This window comes from Mesocricetus auratus, unplaced genomic scaffold, assembly GCF_017639785.1.
Source record: "Mesocricetus auratus isolate SY011 unplaced genomic scaffold, BCM_Maur_2.0 Super-Scaffold_100006, whole genome shotgun sequence".
Lineage (NCBI taxonomy): Eukaryota > Metazoa > Chordata > Mammalia > Rodentia > Cricetidae > Mesocricetus > Mesocricetus auratus.
The window spans coordinates 23,598,437-23,623,303 of NW_024429190.1; the positions used below are offsets into that span (position 1 = coordinate 23,598,437).

Below are 24,867 nucleotides of genomic sequence, written 5' to 3' on the forward strand. Positions count from 1 at the left end.
ATTTCACTATAGTTTAAATTTTAGTGTCAAGATGAAACTGATCTTGTTCATGAAATAAGTATAAAATATAGAACTATTAGAACATTGCCAGATAATTTAAGAGAAGTTTACACACACACTTTTTTCTTTTTTTGACACAGGGTCTCTCTATGTAGCCCTGGTTAAAGCCTAGGACTTATTATATAAACCAGGCTGGTCTCCAACTCGCAGAGACCCATCTGCCTCTGCACTCCAAGACCTGGGATTAAAGGCCTAAGTCACCACACACACAAGAGAATCATATTTTTAAGAAAACTGATATAAAAATATAACACTTTAAGTATGCCATCATTTTTTAAATTCTAGCATTCATTTTGGGGGAAAATTCCCATTCCGGTGTAATTCCAAGCTTTCACACATAATAGAAAACTAAATTCTAATATTTAAAACACACACACACACACATCAAGAAATTTGTTTCCGGCTGGAGAAATGGCTCAGTGGTTTTAAAAAGCACTGACTGCTCTTCAAGAGTACCCACATGTCAGCTCAAAACTGTAACTCCAGTTCCAGGGGACTGAACAAACACCCATGGCAAAACATCAATGTAAATAAAATAAAAATAAATTAATTAAAAAACAAAAAAATGTTTGTTAAAAAATTTTTTTAAGAAATTTGTTTTCAAATACAAAGTAAATTGAGCTTGATAGCACAGATCTTTAATCCCAGAATTTAGGAGGCAGAGGCATGTGGATCTCTAAGCTTAAGGTCAGCCTGGCTGTGGTGGTCTGACTAGGTATGGCCCCCATTGACTCATGTGTTTGAATACTTGGCTCATAGGCAGTGGCACTTTTAGGAGACGTGACCTCGTTGGAGAAGCAGGCTTTGAGGTCTCAAGTCATGCCCAGTATGCCAGTTCACTTCCTGTTGCCTGTGGATCAGGATGCAAAACTCTCAGCTCCTTCTCTGGCACCATGTCTGCTGCATGCTACCATACTTCTCACCATGATGATAATAGATTAAACCTCTGAACTGTAAGTCGCTCCAATTGAATGTTTTCTTTTATAAAAGTTGCCATGTCTCTTCACAGCAACAGAAACCCTACCTTAAGACACTGGTCTATATAATGAGTTCTAGTATAGCCAGGGCTATGTGGAGAGATTGCCTAAATAAATTAATTACACAAATAAATTCAAAGTAATATTCAAATCTTCCATTATCTAGATTAAATTGAAATTCTATTGTTCAATTCTAATTACAAAATTCATTTTAAACAGGAAACAATTAGGTTAAGTATAATAAGTAAATTAAAAGGCAAATGTTACTAACACCAAATTTCTTCGGCTTCCTTTCCAAAGTGTGGTCTAGTCTTCCTGAAGAGGAGTGAACTGTCTTACTAGCCTTTCACAGCAAGTACTGTGATGGAAGAACAGTGAAAAGGATGCCATTACAGCTAAAGTAAAGTCAATCTACACAGAGAACTGACAAGTATCTTCTTTAAAAGGAAGTATTAACTGGGCGGTGGTGGCACATGCCTTTAATCCCAGCACTAGGGAGGCAGAGGCAGGCGGATCTCTGTGAGTTCGAGACCAAGCCTGGTCTACCAAGCGAGTTCCAAGACAGTCTCCAAAACAATACAGAGAAACCCTGTCTCGAAAAAAAACCAAAAAAAAAAAAAAAAGAAGTATTAACAGCAGAATCACAGTGATCCATAGGTTCTGATTCCCTAAGAGACCTAGCACAATCATTTATTTTAGCTAGGTAACTTTTGTCTCTCAAATGTCTTTGTTTCTACTTGATGCTAACTGGGAACAAGATTCCTACACTTCACAGGGTTATCTTCTTTTAAAAATTAAATATTCATTTTTATAAATCCAGATACTTTTTTGTTCTATTTCAAAAATCAGCGAACAGCTTTGATGAACCAGATACTGTTCTTGGTACATGGGAATACACAAGGGAACAAACTAAAGATCTCTGCTTTTATGGAGTTGACACTCTACTGAAGAGAAGACAATGAATAGTTAACCATAATACATGTGTCAATCATCTAGAACAGGGGTTTGCAGCATTTCTGTAGAGTCAGACAATAAATATTTAAATTTTCCCAGGCTAGAAGCCCACACTGACTACTTAACTCAGTTGCTACAACCCAAAAAGGAATCACAGACAATATGTAAGCAAATGACTGTTACTTTATTTCTATAAAACTCTGTATTTAAGGGCACTGAAGTTTAAAGTTTCCTACAATTTTCACACGTCACAATGTAAAAATAATGTGTAGCTCCTTTCCATACTAAAAACAATTATGTATAACAAACTTGAAGAAATTCACACTTCAGATTTTAATAATATTCAGAAATACTGCACCACATTACAACAAGCTTTATTAGTGGCTAATAGCTACAAATAGTACCATGGGTAATATTGCTTAAATTGAGGGTGGGCGTGTTAAGGGATGCTTAAAAAGTCTTAGTATAAGAGACTAGGGATGTGGTTTGGCAATAGAAAGCCATCCTAACAAGCACTACATTTATAGGTTTGTTCTCAACCCCAGGAGGGAAAAAAAAGAATTCTTAGTAGACATATAACAAATAAAAAGCATTAACAGTCATAAACTTTGAATGCCCACAAAGTACACAACATACTGGCAAGTTAAGAAAATTGTCACAGTTAACTGTATTTGAAAGTTACTAACAGGCTAGATTTGAACTGTGTTTTTCGTTTTTCTTCTATCTATACAGAAATTATAACTATGTTAATGGAAGGGCTAATCAATTAGACATGGGTAATTACTAAACATTACAAATGTATACCATACCACTGTATATGTACTTTTGTACATATACAATGATACTTTAAAGCTGGAAAAAAATCAGATTTGAAAAGTATTTTTCTGGAGAGGATGTTTAAACAACAGGTGAAGAAAATAGCTTCGTTTATATTAAATTCTTATTATTTGTTGCCTTGACGAATATGTGAACTAGGCCAAAACCAAAGAAAAGATGAGAGAAAAGGGAAAGAAGGTTCTTAAGCTATGACTCACATCAAATTTTCTCCACAAAAAAATAATTTTAATCTGATACCAAAAGTTAGTGGATTTAACAGATAAAAGCATGTCAGTGCTGTAGTTCAGTGGTAGAGCTCTTAGCATGAACAAGGACCCGAATTCAATCTTCAATACCACAAAACAAAAACAAACAAAAAAGCCAGAACAAACACAACTCTTTAAAAATCTATATGAATGGTTTTCTCAAAGCTTTATTTGCTTCTATAAAGGTATTCAAATATTAGATTTAAATAAACCTGCCCACTAACCATTTTAGGGTATACTGCAGCTTACAATATGCTGGAAACTAAACTGTTGTTGAAGTATTCATTTCTAAAGCCAATGGGTTTATCATACCCATTTTATAGACTAGAAAACAGGCTAAGAAATAATTTGTCCTAAATCGTGTAATTATGCAATAATGGAGATTTAGGTTCTGTAACTAATTTATGTCACAGATAAAATGTCTATCCCACACAGAAAGCTATCTTTTTGGAATAAAGACAGTAACTGGTCAGAATAATTGCTCCACAACAATGGTCTCACTGTAAGGAAAACTGTCCCCCCAAGAGATAGGAAGAAAGGTCTTAGGTCAGTTTAGTTTGTCACCAATGGCTACTGACATAGGATGAGTATGAGCCAAGAATGTGGCTAAAATATTTTACAATGCAAAGGACAGCCCCCACAACAAATTCTGTAGCCCAAATGTCAACTGTGCTTTAGCTTAGGAATGCTGCTCCAGGCAAGTGTTTTCCAAATATTGTTTACTACAAATGATCTTGTCAGTCCCTCACTAAATAAAATATGGTAAAAACAAAGCAGTGAAATCCAAACAGAGGACAAATGCTTCAAAGATAATTGAGGAAAAACTATCTCCCTCTGTACTCTGGGATGTATTTACATTTCCCCTTTCCTTTTCTAATACTATTTCTTATGCACAAATGTATGAACCACTAGTGAGTCCTAAGATAAACTGTGAAAAGCAATGTTCTATGACAGGACGAAAGCTACAGAAATATAGAAAAGTAGAATACAGAAAAGCTACAGAAAGTAGCCTACACGATAATACACTCTGGTGTCAGCACATTCTACAAAGAACCTACATATAACAAGACACACATAATCAGCAGCAGTAAAACAACAACATGATAGTTTTTACATGAAAACATACAATTGACTTTCTGTCTCAAGACACTGTACAGCCTAAAATATAAAGACTGGCATTAAAACTGATTGCCAAAAATACTGTTAACATAAAGCAAGTAAATTCAAAACAGATTCAAAAATGCACAGTAAGAATCCAAACATTACCACTCCGGCTGCATGTTTTATTTTCTGCCCAATTAGCCAGACCATACTTTAAGTTAATCAGAGATATACACTCAATGAAGAAGCTTTAGTATGCTCAGGCCAAATTTACAGATGGAAAAATGACTTATAAATAAACTTTTGTATAAAAACAGTAATAAGCAGCAAGTTAGGAAATGCTAAAAATCATAGCTTTCAGAGAGAGAAAAAAATTCTAGGATTAAAATTCAGGCTCTACTAATTGCTGAGTGAGCCAGGTAAGTTATTTAACCACTAAGACTATTTCCTCACTTTTAAATGGGGGATGATAACACTTGTCTTACAAAGCTCTTGTAAGGATTACCGAAATAATGTCAGTATGTAGTAAGAATCCATTAAACTACCTTTTCCTTCCTCTCAGCTCAAAATTCAGCATTATGTTCACTGAGTCAATCTTCCCAAATGCCAGTACATTTTTACAGGTACATAGGAAAAATGGGAAAAAAAACCTGACCGTACAGCTACATTCCAGTTTCTGAAAGTGATTTATTCAACCTTACGTTTACTTTCTTCTTTTATAAGTGATAAAAGTAGATGACACTTTTTAATGCTCTTACTTGAAAGCTCAGGCACTCCCTAACTGCTTTCACCACTTAACTTCTTAACTGGTGGGGTAGTGCCTTGCTGCATGTATGTCTATGCACCACATGCACACCTGATGCCTGTGGAGGACAGAAGGAAACATCAGATCCCGAGAACTGGAGCTACAGACTCTTTCAACCTGCTATGTTAGTGCTGGGAATGGAACCTGGGTCCTTTGGAAGAGCAACTATTGCCCTTAATTGCTGCGCCCATCTCACAAGCCCCTCACTTCAACATTTTTATACCTTGTTTATGTATGTGTCTGGATCTCTGTAGAGAGCACAAACTGTTGTCAGAAATCCCTGCAGAGACTACCCCCACGTTTACTGTGGACTTGACCATGTACTTCACTCCTTCTGCTCCCGCTGCACTCTTCTTGCGTTTCTTATTATCAAAGATGATAGTTTGTATGAAACTGTGAACTCCTAAGAACAGTGGTCACATCTCACAATGCCAACAGAAACTTCTACAGAGCAGTCAGAAAAGAATTAGTGAAATTAGGTTTTGAGGATTGAAGGGAATGCTGAAAATTGGGAAGGAAATGGGAAAAGGATTATCTACCATTTGAGAGGCAAGTGAATTATGAAGCAAGATTCTCAGAAGACAAATAAAAAACTACCACAGCTTCCGATGAAGAAAATTAAGATGGGAGTGTTAGTACTACTGACTTGGGTTGTTATGGAACTATCACTAGCTTACATAAGCCCTCACCTGAGCAGTCCAGGCCTACAAATCCCCAGGTATGATACAGAAACAATAGTTTTCCTTTCGTCAAAGGCCTGTAGTCTGCATAGCAGAGATAAAGAAACCTTACCATACCACCTTTTTCAAAAACAAACTAACAAAACCAGTTAGACAAAAATACCAAGACAAAAGTGTGCACAGACATACACATACACACACACACTATATATATATGTATATATATACATACATATATATATAGAGAGAGAGAGAGTGTGTGTCTGTTTTGTGGTTGTCAACTAACAAAAAGAGTGTAGTAGATATACCCAGAGTCAATCCATTAGAGAAAACCAGGAATAATCAGTTGCAAATAGCTTCTAGGTTGGGGGGGGGGGCTTTGCATCCACTTTCCCCTTCCCAAAGCTTGCGTTTTGTCTGGATGACTTTTTTTTATAAAGAAAATCCACAGGCATCACATTAGACTATTATATGAAAATATTTAACATAATCTGTAACAACTTAATAATTCGCTCTAAGTAAATTACTCAAAGCATAGAAAAACTGATTTGATGCTCCTAAAAAAATCATTTTGTGAATATACTATGTTTTACAAGTTCAATACTGGGAATAAAATTGAAATCTTTATAGTTCTCAGATTCTTAGGCAATATTAAGAATACAGTAAAATAACAAACTTTGTACTTTTTAGCTTTAACCAAAGACTAGTTCTCATTTTGCAGTTTTACTGCAGGTTATTTGGATCAGATATCCTTGATCTATACAACTCAAAGAAAGATGACGATGACAAAACTTGAAGTGACAAACTAACCAAACAACTCTTTAAAATTCTTTAAGGCTAGCCTACATTCAAAAAAGTTATTTTCCCACTTTTGCTCACAAAGGAAATCCAGAGAACCTTCCACTGGTCATTGGTAACTAGAAGAAATGATGGACATTACTGTGCAGTTCTTTTTTCTTCACTGAACTACCTTGGTCATAGTTAAGAAAACTGACATTTTTAGCATTCTTGAGGAATATAAGCAATAATTCCATCAACTACATGCAATTAATTCAGAATTAATGATTTTTATACAATGCTGGGAACAAATCAGAGCCAATTTGGACTAAAGCAATACCAAATTAAAAATGCTCTATTAAACTGGTTATGCAAGAGGGAACACTTAACTACTGAGAAGAATCTTATTTGGTTCATTTTCTTTAGGTCAACTGCATTTTCAAATTTTGCTTAAATGTTCTCAAACACCAAGAGACACAAAAATAATGACTGTGCCCGGTGGGATGACAAATGCCTGTAATTCCTGAACCTGGAAGGTAGAAGCAGGAAGCTCAGAAGTTCAAGGCCAGTCTGTGCAATGTAGTGAGTTCTCAAGGCCAGCCTGAACTAGGGGAGGAAACTGTGTCAAAAACAGTAGCAAAACAAAAGAATATTGTCTTTAAAGAGACTCAGTAGTACATTATAAACTTTGATTATTTGGGATGGTCATAATTCTTGGGCAATCTGAAACATCTTAAATACCAGAAAGCTCCTAGGGAAGTGAACAAATTGACAACTTTTTCCATTATCACCAGAGGGTCTCTGGACTCCCTCTTGACAAAACCAAAGAAACACTTGGATTTAATCAGTCCTCACTAAATTCACCTTTTGCTTTTTAAGAAATGTGGGGAAAAAAGTTTTTCCTTGCCTGAAATTAAAGCATAGTGTGAGGGAAAAAATAAATCCAAAAGGTGGAGATTAGAAAAACAAAACCATTAACTAAAAAATGCAAGATTATACTCTTCTGCTCAAGGCTTAGCCAGTCCTTAAACTTCCCCGGGGTAAGAGATAATCGCCCTCGCTGTACACTACTCTCACCTGAGAGCTCAAAATTATACTTCATATCTGGGTTCCATGTTCAGACATTACAATATGAATGGGGTCGGCTTTTAAAGAGCTTTGTGGTTAATTAATAAGCAACCAAGTGGAGAACCATGATCCTTAACAGTGTGTTTAAGGTAAACCTGATTTGGACGGGGTTTGTTTTGTTTTGTTTTTTCTTTTCCCAAAATGGAGAGAAATGGTTGTGCGGCAGGAATGCTAAGATCTGAAACTTCAAATTGCCGGTCTTTCTGTGACCTACCAGTGAAGACACCGGGCTCTCTGGGTTGTAGGACAACTCTTACTTGCTGTTTACAGTGGTGCTAATTCTGTGTAATTTCTGAAAATTCAAATTTATATGTATGTTTAAGTAATAATTACTTAACAGCTACCTATTTGGTTCATTCTTACCAAACACATGACTTGCTCAGTTTACACACATATGACCTTCCAAACATAAACTGACAAATGGGGATTTTAAGAAAAAAGGCCTTCGACCCATCTCCACAAAAGTAATTCAATTTAGGCGAAATCAATTAAAGTCCAAAACTAGTTCCACAGCAAACCAACTTTTCCTAAGGCCACCGTATCACTTGATGTCAGTAAAAAGTCCAACAGAGGCACAGCTAGCTGTCTTAAAACCAAAATCTACAAAATCTACAAGGACTAGATATTCGGGGAAAATAAACGCTGGAAGGGAAAAAGATAAGCAGAAATGTAACCCGCAGGTCTTCCCCGGCCCCTGCACCGGGCTTGCGTGCTGAACCAAGCCAGAGCGACACTGGCAGGGAAAAGAAGCCCGCTCCGGTGGCTGCCAGACGCAGCCCGTGGAGCCGGGAAGCAAGTCACAGATCCAGACGGGGGACGCTGTGTTTGCAACGCAACTCCAAGAGCCCGCAGGGGCCGGGCGGGCAGTCCCGCGGTGGCGAGCAACCGCAGGAGCGGCCTGCGGACCGGGAGCCCCCGTGGGCGACCGACCCGGGTCTCCCCAACCCTAAAGGGACAGCGGCGACGGCTCCGGGCGGCCGGGAGCGCCCCTCACCGCCCCCCGCCCCGCACAAGGCCAGACCCGCGAGCAGGACGCTGGGCAGGCGCCGCGCGCCCCGTGGGCACGTCCCAGGCCGCGGCCGGCGCGGGCTTCCCGGGGCCCCGGCGGGAAGGTGCGGGGGGCGCGCGGCTGACGGGGCGCGGGCGGCTGAACGCGCGGCGCCAACGCGGGGGTAGCGGGAGGCGCGCAGGCCAGGCCGCCCGGAACCCGCCCGCTCCTCCGCGCCGCCCTCTGCCCCGCGCTCCGTTACCTTGTCGCAGTAGCGCCCCACCAGCTGCTTCATCCGCCAGTGCGGAGCGGTGAAGACGTCCACTTCATCGGGGAAGGGAGCCATCGCCACTGCCTCAGCGTCCGCCCCAGCAGCCGCGGCCGCCGCCTCTCCATAGACACCCTCGCCGCGGGGCAGAGGCGGCGCGCCCCCCTGCGCATGCGCCCGCCCCGTCGGCGCGCGCGCCCGGGCAGCTCCGCGGGCCGTGACGCGGGAGCGCGCGGGCCGCCGCCGTGCGGTGCTGCGGCCCACGTGACCCGCGCGCGCTGAGGCGTACGGCCTCCGCCTCCCGTCGGCGTGCTCGTCCCTCCCCCAGGGCTGTGGAGAACCCGGACCGTTTCTTCTCCTCAAGGCGGGTGCTCCTGCGGGACTTGAGGTGCGGGCAGCTGACCTGCCTGGTCGGGTCGAGCCTAAGCTCTCCGACCCGGGTGACTGTGAGCGCTGCGAGCGCCCAGCCGCCTTCGCCGCCTCTGGGTTTGCTTGGCCCGGGCGCCTGAGCCCTGCTAGCCGAGCCTCCTCCGCGCTGTGGCTGAGGTCTGGAGACATGGCAGCCCCTTGTCACGCCCCGGCGCGGAGCGTTGGTGTGAGGGTGTGAGGTTGGCCATGGAGAACTGGAGATGCCAGAAGAAGGCCAGACCCCTTAGCTCGGGAACAACAGTCCCAGGGCGGCCAGATGAGCCTGGTGGGGGAAGGGCGAGCCATCATGGCCGTCTAGTAGGGAAAGAGCCTTAGCACGAATCCCGCCATTTTAAGCCGAAGAACCTCAGACGGGAAGAAAGGGCCTTGAATGAGGTCACTGCCCAGAGAAAAGCCAGTAGGTCTCGCCCCTACACTTCATCTTTCCTCGTCTAAGCCCTCCAGTAGACTTTTCCCACTTAGTGGAAGCAGCTCTCAACTGTGGCTTTAGGACTGATGGAAAAATAGGAGAACCGAGGGCAAGGCTGAGAACCTGTGAATGATGTGTTAATAGCCACAAACTTCAGGACAGTAAACAGAAGATGTACTATATTCACCTTTGTACCTCCACCACCAATTCATGACAACAGCTAAAAGGACTCAAATGTTCAAAATGGGTAGAAGGAGGTAAGAGCGAATCTGTGTAGTTCTAATCTTAGCATTTGATATTAACAATGCAAGGTGAGCAGGAAAACAAGACTCCCCGAGATGAAAATTAGGTTGTTTCACAAAACCCTTGTTGTACTTACCTAGGAAAGCTACAGGACTTCGTGTCCGACCAAAGTATATTCTCTTCTATAAAACTAGGGGTGGGAGAGGGTATCCCTACTTAAGAATTTAAGGAGAACTAAATTTATATATTTGAAGTGCATATAGGAGTGCCTGGCTCATCACAATGTCTGTAAACAATGTTAGAAAATTAAACTGTTCTGCTGGAAACTCCTCCTTAATCTCCCTCCCCCATCTCTCTCTCCCCAAACCCTGCTTCATTCCAGAAAGCCTGCGATCAGCAGCTCTCCTATGCAGATGCCAGGGACCACCCTACCGACTATTTAAGACCCAGACCATAGATCTGCCACGTGTGCCGTGGTGTTCTGTCTCTCCCCTGCTTTCCGAGCCCCACCGGGGAGTGCTCTGCTTTGTATTGCCCTGTTTATTAAATCTGGATTTATTAACTCGGTCTGATTTGGCTTATTGCTTATGAGCTGCAGAGGAACCCAGCAACCAGGGATCTAATACTTAACAAAGACATTGCCCATGGTTTCACAAACCAGTGACAATTCTGGCCACATGAATCTAGGTCTGGCAATAAGTTCACTCCTGTGTGCTGTGGTAGTTGGAAAAAAGGTGACTGAAGAAAAGGAAGAAAAAAAATGGCTTACTGAACTGAAAAGGTCTTAACAGATTTCTCCTTTCCCTCCCTCAAGTACTGTCTCAGTATGTTTCCCCTTCTTTTCTCTGCTGTTTCAGTAAAGCTTTGCCTCTACTTAAAAACACTTGTTTATGCTTTATTTATCCCATCCTGATCTTTCTACCTATCTTAGAATACAGAATCAGACTTTTTTTTTTGAGACAGGGTTTCTCTGTATTATTTTAGAAGCTGTCCTGGAACTTGCTCTGTAGACCAGGCTGGCCTCGAACTCACAGTGATCCGCCTGCCTCTGCCTCCCGAGTGCTGGAATTAAAAGCGTGTGCCACCAATGCCTGGCCAAGAATAAGACTTCAAGTGCACCAGTTCTATAGAGCTAGATAAGATTATCCTCAGAAGTTGGAACACTATCTGAGTAAAGAACAAATGAGGAAATCACTTAGCATTCTTATGATTTTCTATTTTAACTATAAATACACCATTTTGTATGTCTTATTCACATAGTCCTGTCTGTGTAGTTTGCTATACATCCCTAGAACCATTTGCCTCTCCATTCTGTTTGTCTGACTCCTCCATGTCTTGCTGGCATTTCCTGTGCACCTTGATTCTGAGGTACTTACTCTCTCTGCCTGGAGGTCCAGCCTATTCTCTCCTACCTAGCTATTGGCCATTCAACTCTTTATTTAACTAATCAGAATGTGCCGTAGGCAGAGACACATCTTTACAGTATACAAAAAGCATCGATGGCACACGCCTTTAATCCCAGCACTCGAGGCAGAGGCAGGTGGATCTCTGTGAGTTCGAGACCAGCCTGTTTTACAGAGTGAGTTCCATGATAGGCTCCAAAACAATACAGAGAAACCCTGTCTTGAAAAACAAAACAAAAAAAGTATCGCGTGACAGTTTATTGTTAGGTATTTGGTTATATCAGCAATAAAAGTAACAAATACAGTATGCAATATCCTGAGACTTAAGTTTCCCAGCCTGTCACTGGGAAACTACTCTTTTTTTTAGAGTAAACCTTACGTGATACACACAAACCCCATTACCTTAGTGAGTATAGCAGGCTACCAGTGTACGAAGCTATGGGGCTACAACACTTCACAATGATCCAAGGGAAAGGGCTAAGGATGTAAATGAATACAAAGACAGTGGCTCATTCTTACAAGGAGAATGGCAGTTATTTTAACAAGGGTGGAGCTTTATATACCAAAGGCAGGTATGGTGGAAAAACCACCAAGGTCAGAAGCCTGTGTTCCCAGGGCCCTCCAGCAAAGGGTGGGCAAAAAAAAAAAAAAAAAAAAAAAGGAAATTAGCATTAAGACAATAAGGATGGACAGAAAACAGGAACTTGCATGTAGGCCTTACTGGGAGGAGGGAACAGAGGAGTTTTGCTAGAAGCTCCTAGTCACAAGCAGGTCAACAGACTCCCATGGGGGAAGGGTACAAAAGGTGAGGTCTCCCTAACTACCTGAAGTAGGTACCAGCTCCCTTTAAAACCCGTATAATTACCAGAGGCTTGGGGCCTTGTCTCATCTTGGACATTTTCCTAATTGGGGTCTGTTTTGTATGCACCATTAGTCTTGGTGTCCTTTTTTTACAATTGCAAGTTTGCATTTGTTGTGATTTACCTAAATATCCTTTAAAGCTCACATTTTAAAGGTATGGTCCCCAATTCATAGTGTGTTGGAGAAGTTGTAGAAATTTTCAGAGGTAGACAGAGTTCACTCAGTCATTGGGGAGGGTAATCTTAAAGGGCACACAGGAACTCTAGCTTCTTTCAAGTCCCTTCCATGAGTTGAGTATTTTTGCCACCTACTGCCACCATGGTTACAGCAACGGACAGCTGACAGATGGAGCATGTCTGCAACATGATTCCCTTCTTGTATGAAGAATAGCTCATCATATTGGAATACAGGTACTACATAGTGTGCCCTTTTCTGAAGGTATGGGATTCTGTTCCCTAGATGTAGTTCCTGATACTCAGAGAAAGAGGTGGACTTATTTAAAGGCATAAAAAAGCTAGAGAAGAGAGGAAATAGAAAAAAAAAGCATCAGATTTGATAGAAATAAAAAGAGGAGGAAGAACCAGATGTCTCAGCAGGTAAAGGTGCTTGTGACCAAACCTGATGACCTGTATTTGACTGCTTGGGGCCACATGGTAGGAGGAAACACTTGCCTCCTGAAAGCTGTCCTCTGATCTCCTTCACAAGTATGTCATGGCATATGCATTCACACATGCATGCACAAACTTATTTAAAAACGTTTAAAGATGAGGAAAATCAGCAGAGAACAGAAAACAGGAAAGAAAAAATTACATAGAACTAAAATCAGTAATTGCAATACAGCAATGCATGCCTCATGCATTTAGGATGTTTTCCACATCATCATATGTAATTTCATGTCAACAGTTATATTTACTCCACTAAACAGTGTAACCAGACATTTCTCTCCCACCTGCCAGTTCCTGAATAACCACTCAGAGGCCTATAATATTAATTACAAACTGTTTGGCCTATTAACTCAGGCTTATTATTAACTAGCTCTTTTTTTTTTTTTTTTTTTTTTTTGGTTTTTTTGAGACAGGGTTTCTCTGCACTGTTTTGGAGGCTGTCCTGGAACTCGCTCGGTAGACCAGGGTGGCCTCGAACTCACAGAGATCCGCCTGCCTCTGTCTCCCGAGTGCTGGGATTAAAGGCGTGCGCCACCAACGCCCGGCTATTAACTAGCTCTTATGACTTAAATTAATCCATTTCTATTATGCTCTATTTTATTGCAGAGCTTGTGGCTTGTTACCTCACATCTTGCTTCCCTGGTGGCTACTGGTGTCTTCTCTCGACCCTGCCTCTATTCTGCCTGGCTATTGACCAAATTAGCTTCTTTGTAAACAAATGGCAATAAAACATATTCACAGCATACAGAAGGGCATCCCACATCATCAGAAAGGGACGATGATGTCCAATGACAAGCATTGGCTTGTGCAATATCATAGAGTTAGTGAGTGAACAATATTAGGGTCTAAATTCATGCCTTATGCATTTAACCTTATATCCAGATAATTTCTGTCATTAGTTTATATCAACATATTGCATACTTAATAATATGTGCTGTTAACCTCTGAGCTGGAACCAAAGTTGACTTTTATTAGCACTTAAGAGAATAAGTTCTATTAGTAATGGAGTAAGCAGAATACGGCCTTGCTTTGGTTTCCAGAGAGGAGCAAACCATACAATAAACTACTCAAGTATCCAAATGTGGATGGTACCTTACTCCTTAGTACAACCCCTTCTCCTCCCCCTTGGGCCATTTTTCTCTTTCTTTGGACAGAGTCTGGCTGTATAGCCCATGCTGGCTAGTAACTTGTAGCAATCCTCTTGTTTCAGTTTCCTAAGTTCTGAGATTACAAGCATGCACAACCATGCCTACCTTTTAGATCTCCTTTTGTTGAGAAAGGTTAGAAGATAAAATCATGGTTTGTTTTGTTTCAGATACAGAGATATGATGTCTAGAGAGGCCCATGTTTCTTTGCAAACACTCCATACAAGATCCTTCCATTTCCTAAACATATCTGTGTATCATGTCTCTTAGGCTTTTTGTTTTTGGTTGGTGGTTTTGTTGTTTTTGTTGTTGTTGTTTGTTTGCTTGCTTTAACTGTTAGGATATGAGTAGTCTATCCCCTATCCTCCCCTCCCCTACCTTGTTCAAGCCAGACAAGGACAGAGAAACACCCTGACATTTCAACCTCTCCTATTATTATTTTTGTTTTTTAATATTACTATTATTTATTTATTTATTATTACATTCCAACTTCCATTCCCCCTCACTCCTCTGCTCCCCCCACTCCCCTCCCCACCTCTCATTTGCTCTTTGGAGAGAGTAAGGCCTCCCTAAGAAAGTCTACTAAGTCTGTCCTGTCATCTCATTGAGACAGAACCAAGGCACCTCTCCACCCCCCACATCCCTGTGTCTAGGCTGAGCAAAGTATCTCTCCATGTAGAATGGGCTCCACTAAATCAGTTTGTGCATTAGAGTTAGATTTTGGACCCACTGCCAGTGACCTCATATATTGTCCCAACCGCACCATTGTCACCTATAGGTTAAGGCTTATGTAGTAGCCCCATTTGTCCAGATAAGAGTCAGTGATCTCTCACTAGCTCAGGTCAGCCTCTCATATTATTTTAACATAATATTTTATTAATTTTTCAAGAATTTCATACAATGTACTTTAATAATGTTCATCCCCTCTCCTTTTCTTTTTTCTTTTTTCTTTTTTTCTTTTTTTTTTTTTTTGGTTTTTTGTTTTTGTTTTTGTTTTTTTTTTTTTTTTGGTTTTTCGAGACAGGGTTTCTCTGTGGCTTTGGAGGCTGTCCTGGAACTAGCTCATGTAGACCAGGCTGGCCTCGAACTCACAGAGATCCGCCTGCCTCTGCCTCCCAAGTGCTGGGATTAAAGGCGTGCGCCACCACCGCCCGGCCTCTTTTTTTTGTTTTGTTTTTTTGGTTTTTTTTTTATATCCCAATCAAAGTTTACCCTCCTCTCAGTCCGCCCCCATCTACCTCTCTTCCACTGTTTCTCTTCTGATACAGGCAGGCCACCTATGGCATATCAAGATATCAAGTTGCAGTAAGACTGGGCACTTCCTCTCCTATTAAGGCTGAATGAAGCAGTCTGGTAGGAGATGTGGATCCCAAAAGCAGGCAACACAGTCATAGACAGCCCTGCTCTCACTGTTAGGAGTCTCACATGAAGACCAAGTTACACAACTGGATCATATATGTAAAGGGCCTAGGTCAGTCCCGTGTAGGCTTCCTGTGAGTTCTGTGAGCTCCTGTGGGCCCATGTTAATTGATTCTGTGGGGTTTTTGTGGGGGCCTTGACACCACTGGGTCCTACAATCCTCCCTCCCCCTCTTCCACAGAATTCATTGAGATCTGCCTAATACTTGGCTGTGGGTCTCTGCTTCTGTTTCTTTCAATTGCTGGGTGAAGCCTCTCTGATGACAGTTGGGCTAGGCATCTATCTATGAGCATAGCAGAATATCAATAGGAATCATTTCATTGACTTTTTGTTTTCATTCATGTTTGGCCTATCCTAGGTCTCTGTGGTTTGGCCCTGGGGAAGGGGCTGGGCTCCCTCTCATTGTAAGAATGTGCATTTGGGCCAATCATTAACTGTCACTCCCACGATTTCTATGCCATCTTTATGCCAGCACATCTTGTAGGCAGGAAAAATTGTAGTCCAAGGATTTGTGGTTGGGTTGGTGTCCCAATCCCTCCACTGGAAGTCTTGCATAGTTGCAGCAGATGACCGGTTCAGGCTTCATTGTCCTCATTGCTTGGAGTCCTAGCTAGGGTTACCCTTGAAGATTCCTGGGATTTTTCATTGCTCTAGGTTTCTAGTTCATCCAAAAGATACCCCCAGATTCCAGAAGTCTCTCCCAGTATTCTCTCCCTCCATCCTCACTGCCCCTGGTCCTGGCTGTTCCCATCCTATCCACCCCTGCCCCCAGTCCACTGACAATGTCCATTATATTTCCCCTTCACAGTGAGATTCTTGCAAACCAACCCCTGACAGCCCTCTTTGTTATTTAGCTTTGTTACTGGGTCAACATGGTACTATTCATTTATAAGTGGATATTAGTGGTAAAGCAAAGGAGAACCATCCTCTCCTTTTCTTAATAAATGTTGTCAACTCAGTGCCAGCTCGGACTTCCAATCAACACATCTATTCTGGCCTGTTCTGCAGGGTGTGAGAGCCTGAGGGAAGGTGGTTGTTTCATAGCCAGCTCAACCCAGCTATTTTACCTTGTAGTAAGAAGTATCTCAAGCAACTAGAATGAAAGAGCGATAGATAAGCTTCCTGTAAATTGTTGGATTTAGTCACTGTAATGATGAAATCTGGCAGGTAGTTGCCTAACTCCATCCAAAGACAGGGAAATGTTTACGGAAATACCTATCTGTTTCCTTCCTCACTAGCTCTGACTGAGATGGGGACGGACACACACACACACACACACACACACACACACACACACACACACACACACACTTTATACCAGAGCTCAAAAATATATAATTATATAAATTAATTGCCTGAAAATTTACAAGGCTAAGAACCATGTGGGCAAAACAACAAGGATTCCTACAGACTGACTAATCACTGCTCTGAAACAGCCATGAATAGGAAACACTGGCTTGATTCTAATGTTACCTCAGCTACTGCCTAGACAGTTCCATCCTAGGAACCCATTTTCTCAACTGCAGCCTTGGTCTGGAATGCTGCTAAATGATAAGGGGGCACTAACAAATTAATACTAACTAATCTACAGTATGTGACAAAAATAACTGTGTCAGGTAAGTACCAGCCTGTTCCTAGAAATCAATCACCATTAACAAGCAGATAAGTTAGTCAATACTTACATTACCTACAACCAATTATTTCTTGGTGTGACCAGAGTAACTGACCAGGTCATTCACTGTCCAAAAATGTCCTCACCAAGGGGACTTTTTTTGAGTTACTTTAATCATTTTCCTTGTATACAGGATTATAATAAAACTGCTATGTTTGTGATTGATTTTTTTTCTTTTAGGGACTGGGTATAAAATTCAGTGAGTTGTGCATGCTAAGCATGCACTCTACTCTTAGCCCTTGAATTATTTTAAAAGTATTTTTGTTATTGGTTCATTTATTATACTAATTCATTTATTCTGGGGCACATCACACACATACTGTGAAACCAGAACAGGAGCCGCATTGTTAAGTCCCCAAGCCTTACAAGACTAGGTCTCTATTTCTACTTAAGAATAGGTTTCTGTTTGCTAAACCTAATGTGCCCTACAAAAGATGGTTTTTCAACCAGCACCGAACTCATGGTCCCATGATGTACGATTGCCCTTTGCCTTACAGCATGTGGTTTCAAGATACCTTGCTCTATGCCTGTGATCACTCCCCTTCCAGGTGATACATAGTTTTACTTTTACCTTTCATTGTATTTTTTCTAACAGCCAATTATCTCACCCCTGTGAACACTTACAGCTGTTTTCTATTAACCTTCAACTTTTCCCCATAAAGGGGACCTTAAAAAGCCAGTAAGGGATTGATCTCTCAAACCCAGACTTAGGGTGAGACAACCAGCTTGCCAGTCTTGGGTGCACCTCTAAAGTAAAGCTTGCTTTAATCGGACTGTAGTAGATTTGGCCATTCTCCTCTCATGTTCAGGGTTAGCAACAACAAAGAGCTCTTGGGGTAGCCCAAGGATAGCGCGTGTCAGAAGACAGCTTATGGGAGCCAATTCGCTCCTTCCAACTAGTGAGTCTCTAGATAGAACTCAGGTTGTCAGGATTTATGTTCTGAGCTGCCTGTCTCACCAGCTCCATGCTGTTTTATTTAAAAAACAAAACAAAAAACTCTTCCTGAAGAGAAGAGATGATTCTGGGGTAAAGAGCACTTGATATTTTTACAGAGAATCTAGGTTTGGGTTCTAGCACCCACAGAGTAATTCACAATAATCTGCAACTCTAGTTCTGGAGGATCCGATGCCCCCTTCTGGCCACCTTCTGGGCATTAAATAAGCAAATGGTGCACAAACATACATGCAGGTAAATATTCATAAACAAAAAAAATGAAATAAGAACTTCAGGGTAAGATAGTGAAATAGAAGCCACATCATATGGAGTAGCTGATTACAGCTTAGGAAAAAGAGGGAGCAGGGATATTTTATCACTCCATCAGCTGCTTCTTCAGACCTGGAATTGACTTGCTCAACATCTCAAACAATTCCTTCTATTATCTGGCCACAAGCTTTCTTTATCTACAGCTGGACCTGACAGCTCCATTGCTCTAGGGGTGTTTTCCTCCAGGCAAACTAGACTAAAAGACTCTGACCACAAACTCTACAAAAGCAGAGTCTTAGGGATTTCACTGAAAGGGCTCCCAATGACTGCTTCCAAGGCCACCATCAGAACCCCAACAGGGAAAGACAAAGCTGTGGGAGATAAGCATAAAGTCTACACATTGAGGGGCACCATATAACCACCAGCTGCTTCTGACTCTGTGGGACCACAGCGACTGAGTCTGGGCAGTTGATAGACTCAGCTCTCAACAGACCATACAATAGTCAAGAAAACATTCACAAGTAGATCTGGAGTCCACAAGAGAAGAATGGGACTATTTAAATGCAGGAGGAGCACAGTCTGGACCTGGGCCCAGCTAGTAAAGCTGTGGATCAGTTAAGGAAAGGACATCAACTTTCAAGTGTAGTGATATATATTGTTTACGATCTAATAAAATCATTGGAGACAGAATGCAAAGCCAGCCACACTAGATAACCCCAATATCTATCTCCAGATTTTTATTATTTGTGCTACATTTAGACCGCTAATCTCGTTTTTCTTATATTTCCACCCATCTCTCCTTCCCTACTCTAGCTATTATTTATAAAAAGTTTATATTCACTTTACTATATGTGTGGGTGTTTTGTCTGCATGTATGTATGTGTACCACATGCATGCTTAATGCCCATGGAGGTCAGAAGAGGGCATCTGGATGGCTCTGAACCGCCACCTGGACGATGGCACTCAAACCTGAGACCTCTGGAAGAGCAAGTGCTCTTAACTGTGAAGCAGCGCTACCAGCCACTTCAGCCATCCCCATCTGCCAGTGATCCCATTATCGCCAGCTGTCCCACACCCTATAGTTACTTCTTATCTATGTGATGAAGCAGGGCATTGAAGCAAGACAGCACTGTCCCTACTGTTTGCACCTGTGCTGTTTCACACACTTGAGCTAACCAGCATACCCACCCCTCTATCTCCAACTCAGTCACTTTCATTTTCCTATTTTCTTCCCCCTTCCCGTACTCATTCCTCTTACTGTTACATCTCCCAAAGCCCAGAGGTTGACCCCTCTTTACAGCCTACTATTAACCAAAATGCCACATATTCACCCTATTCTTCATTTGCCCCAATTATTTCCACCCCTATGTATGTCCCTCTCCTCTACTTCCCATGTGACCTAATACTCATCCCTGGTCTCATGGTGATTACTAACCTCTTCTTTCTTTTGCATTTATACTAACATATTACTATATACAGTATAATTAGGGTCTCTTTACTCCCTAAACTAATCAACACCTACCAGAGTTTGTTTTTAAGTCATCTGCTACTCAGAATGGATTAACTACTGGTTGCTGCAGTCTGTACTCAACCAGTAGGGGCAGACTGAAGACAGAGCCAGATACCTGGAATTCCAGTTTAAGAGGCTGAAATACCATCACAACTATACTACAATCTAGTCTCTCTTGAACACTGAAATTAATCCAACATAAGAAAAGAGGTAACCTGAATTAAAAGAACAAAACCAACAAGTCTTAACTAAAGATCTAACCTCAGACAGGCAGATCTCACCATAAAGACACAATTGATATGAAAAAAAAAGACAATTGTTTCCTCCAAAATTTGTAAAGCCCATATTAAAGACCCTGATAAAAATTAACTTCAAGCCAATTCTTTTACTATTATTATTAGTTTTATATACTTTTTCATACAATACCTTCTAATCATATCTTTCCTAGCCCTATGAAATAATAGTCTTTCCTTTATCCATAGCATAATATTAATATTTTATTCCTCTCCAAAGTAAAGGGTGCATTATGTACTGATGATAGACATGCCTATTGAGAGATTGGCCATATTCTAGCACAATGCTGTCTTAAAACATTGAAAGGTGGTTCTGTCAACAGATGAGGCAATCTAAATTGAGATAGGTAGTAGGATTTAGCCAATGGTCTCATCTATCACAATTATTGAATTTTATTTCTCACTAAAAACAAATCCGATGAACCACTACTAGGGATCTGGTAGAGATGGGAGAGCCTGCTGATATATAGGGTTCTTCAGGACATGAACTTTCTCCAATAAGATCACATCCCAGTATGCTTCCATGTCCACCAGTGCACAGATGTCTCCCAAAAGAACCAGCCAATTAAAAAATCTTAAGGCCCCATGTTATGCAAGACTCATCCTCTTATCCAGATTACCAACAGCCCCAATATGCACATATTGAAAGAGATTTCTAGATGCCTCAAGAGCCTATAAGGAACTTAAGTATACAAAGGTGTCAAAGTTTCCTATTTCTTCCAGGAACCTCAAAGCTACCAAGTCTCCATTAGCTTCCAGATCCTCAAAGGAATGTGGGACTCTAAGTGTCCCCCAGACCAATCAATTAAACCAAGTCTCCCAATAGATACAAGTCTCCCAAGACTGGGAATACAAATAGTGTACCAGATGACCTAGACACTGTGAAATCATCAAAGAAATATGGTGACCAGTAAGTTCACCCTGAAGCTCCAAATAAGCAACGGAAGGAACATACTGTGTTCTCCAAGGAACAAAAGCTCCTCCTACAAGAACGTTTTGACCAGTGCTTTGATCAACCCATGGAGCTGGCACTGATGATTGGTGTGAAACTTCATATATGAGACATAGTCTGTTGTGTGTTGTGTGATTCCACTTTCCCTGACCGCTCCACTTCTTCTCTGCCCCCCTCACCCACCCCCGTGCAGTTAAGGAACCTGAGGGCTAGATACTCTTGGGATAATCCCAAGAACATCTAGAAATGCCAGGGAATTGAGGAGAAGTCAGCTGTCCGTGCATCAGAACAAGTGCTCAATTCCCCATGAATGCCCCTGCCACTGGTGGTCCTGTGTGACCAGGCCTATCAGATGTTAGCTATGATCCTGAAACCATCTCCACTAATATCTCACCAGTACATTTCCCATCTTGATAAGGATTCTGTGGAAATTCTGGGTATGACTGGTTGGCCAAGCCCCAGGTGTAGCAACCTCTGGCCCATTTCCATCAAGTAAAACTGCAGACCTACTCCAATTGGTAGCATTTCAATAAAAAAAAAAAAGCAGATTTAACTCCAGTGATAAACTCCAGTCCCAGCCAAAGGTCTAGTACCCCTCACCCACTGTAGATTCAGCTGCAGCTCAAACTCCAACAAATGTGCAGTCTGCAGGCACAGCCCCAGCTCTGCATGGAGATGATGCTCACAGGATTCCTGCATCCATCCCAGTTCTGGGTTCGTGACCTCTAGAGAATCAACATCTCCCTAGATACTGTTTTCTGACTTGGCCAACCCTAAACAGCTCAAGATTGTTTCTAGGAACAAATTGGTCCTTGGGAAGACATTAGTGTACAAATAAGAGGTGGCATTGCAAAAAGGTGGTCCCAGAATATTTCTCAATCTATAAGGAGTGATTTGCGGTGGGCGCCTGCTTAGTAATATTCCCAGGTAATATCCTGGTTTTGGTTCATGTTTATGAATGTATCAGCTTCCAACTTGCTGCATGCAGTTATTGGCTGCTTTCAGAAAGCCAGCCTCAGTCATTACTAACATGTGGCCTTTAATGCTTTGCTTTCATTTGTAGGTCATGGGAGTGAGCTCTTGGATTTCAAGGACAAGCAGTTAAGTGGCAGGGAGCAGCTGATCATATTGCCCTGAGCTCCACCAGTTCCTCATGTGTGGGCTTCCTCATTAGTTAGTGGACTGGAGTTTTATAGTTTGTTTGATTGCTAAATCTTGTCCAGAGTGTTTTTTATTGTGTATTGTATAATTTAATTTTTTTGAATTTTATTAATCACAGGCATGTGCCAATAAATTCAATTTTTTGTTAAAAACAAACAAAACAAATATGGCGACGTAGGCTTGCTGAGCTACGTGGTTATCAGTGGAAAGGGACCAGAGCAAACAATAATATTCAACATAGCAGCAGGCAGAGTACATGCTGTTCATAGTTCTTAGCCACGTGCTTGCCCTCAGCTAAATGATAGCAGATAAAAAATAAGATGTGATAAACTCTACGGTACTGAAAATGCCCCTGTAGTAAAACTTCACCCAGGAAGCTTAAATGCCAAGAGTATTGACTTGACATTCTTCAGAGTGTGTCTCAAAGTATGGTCCTTGGAGAACCTGCATCAGAACCTTAAGAGCCTTAAAGGATGTAGCATCTGAGTCTCGCCCAGATGAGTTAATGCATTTGGAGCAAGTCCCGGTATTCTATAATGCCCTTTGTAACTAAAGTTTAAGAAATGCCATTCCACTTTTCAAACCCAATAAGGTAGCCGCAAAGCATACAGTATCAGGATACCATGTGTAATAAGTACAGTGACTGGTTCCAGAACAGTTCCTCTCACCCAACTCAAGAATTCCAAAATCTCCAGATATTCAAGCTCTTATGTAAAATGACATCATATTTGGAGTTATACTTCCACACATTCCTCTGTGTTTAATATCACATTTCTGTTGCTGTGACAAAGCGCCATGGCTTATGGAAGAAGCTTGTAGAATGAGTTTATTCTGGCCATCATAGCAGGAGGCGTGACAGCAAGTGGCAGGCATGGCAACAGGAGCAGGAAGTGGAGGGATGTCTTCAACCACAAAAACGAAGCAGGAAGAGTGAGTTGGAAGGGGGACAAGGCTATATAGACTCTCAAAGCCCACCCCCTAGGGATTTAATTCCTCCAGTTAGACAGTACTGTTCCCAAAACTGGGGACAAAGTGTCCAAGTACCTGAAGCTGGAGGAGACAGTCTCATTCAAACCACTACACTTGTTTGGGAACTATTGAGAAGAAAATTTCTCTACAACAGTAGACACAGGCACAGACACACATATACACATAGAGAAAGACACAGATACTTCCAGTTCATGGTTGAATGAATCCATGAATGTAGAACCTACAGGGAAGGTTGGTTAAATATATACTATGCTAAATTTAAAAGGTCAGTAACACAGTTGAACCTGTGTTCAACTCTTCTCTGCTGCATATGCAACTATGGGAATGTTTCCAAACCCTCACAATAGGTATCTTGATGACTACATATGTAAAGCTGTATGAAATACGATACTATCTCTTATTAGACTCTGGCATTAAAATCATAAGAGCCAGTGGGTATGTTTGGATTGAACTGTAGTAAATACTCAACACCTTAGCTTTGGACTCCAATTGTCTGTGTTCAGATTTGAGCTGGTTCACTGTCTCACTACCAGCAGAGTAAATCAGAACACTTTTGCCTCCTGGAACAAGGACATTGTTAATATGTCAGTCCACAAATACTGTGTAGCTAACTGACCAGTTAGTACTTGGCACTGAATTTTGTTAAATGCTCTTAAAACAAAGAGTGTGTTCACTTCTGTTATTATTCAATGTGACTCACCATTTTTCTGTCCGCTGAGTTGGCTGAATCTTCTCTTTTCCCATATCACTGACTTTTTAAGATTTCAGTGAGGTCTGCTAGGTTGCCTAGGCTGGGCTTGATCTCCATTATGACACCATCTTTTCATAGATTTCTGCTTTGTTTGTGGGGGCTAGGTTTGTTTGATTGTTTAGCTGGTTGTTTTTGGAGGCAGTATATAGCCCAAGCTGGCTTCAAAACCACTCTGTAATGGAGAATGACCTGGAAGTCCTGATCCTCCTTTTAACACCTCTGAAAAATGCAGCACCAAGTCTGGTTCTTAAGTAGAGAGAGGCTCACTGACTTACATTGTTCACGGATTTACCCTAAATGGAAGCAAATATGCCTGACTATAAGACAGTTTTCTATGGACTTTGGGAGCATGAAATCATTTTATTCTCGGAATAAGTATATCAAGTATTGACAATATTATCATCTGGAATTTACAAATAAAAGGAATAGAGGAGGTCACTTGCCAAAGACTGTAACTAACAGAGCCTTTATAGACTGGTTCTTAAGACTTTGGAATTAATCTGTGGGAGGAATTTGAATGTTTAAGCTAGAGAAGTTTTAAAATGGTGTGAGCTTTGCTTAATGAGCCATTCAATGGGAATTCAAAAGATCAGAATACTAACAGAAATGTGAGCAATAAAGCCTGCTCATTAGGTTTTTAAGTAATTTGAATGTAATAATCTCATAGGAAGCGGCACTATTAGTAGGTGTGGTTTTGTTAGAGTGGGTATGGCCTTGTTGGAGGAAGTGTATCACTGTGGGGGTGGGTTTTGAGACTTCCTATGCTCAGGATACTGCCCAGTGTCCCAGTCAACTTCCTGTTGCCTGCAAGATATAGGACTCTCAAATATTTCTCCAACAATATGTCTGCCTGCATGCCACCAGACTCCCTGCCATGATGACAATGGACTGAATCTCTGTAACTGTAAGCGAGCCACCTCAATTAAATGTTTTCTAAGAG

At 41.5% G+C, this 24,867-nt stretch overlaps 1 protein-coding gene and 1 long non-coding RNA gene across 3 annotated transcripts in view; one reads left to right on the forward strand and one right to left on the reverse strand.

The window, feature by feature from the left end:
• Fbxl5 (F-box and leucine rich repeat protein 5) overlaps positions 1–23,895 on the reverse strand; it is a 52,970-nt gene extending 29,075 nt beyond the window's left edge. Inside the window, exon 1 of one of the 2 annotated variants that reach the window (XM_040747041.1) lies at positions 23,877–23,895. In XM_040747041.1, coding sequence (XP_040602975.1) covers positions 23,877–23,879 — 3 coding nt within the window. In that variant the 5' untranslated portion in view covers positions 23,880–23,895. Of the gene's footprint in view, positions 1–8,814; positions 8,991–23,876 lie in introns of those variants that run through there. The other variant, XM_040747042.1, reaches the window with a different exon arrangement.
• LOC121140810 lies at positions 9,010–10,463 on the forward strand. Its single transcript, XR_005877735.1, has 2 exons — positions 9,010–9,915; positions 10,284–10,463. It is a non-coding gene; the product is annotated as an uncharacterized LOC121140810 (long non-coding RNA).
• Positions 23,896–24,867: the final 972 nt, after the last annotated feature.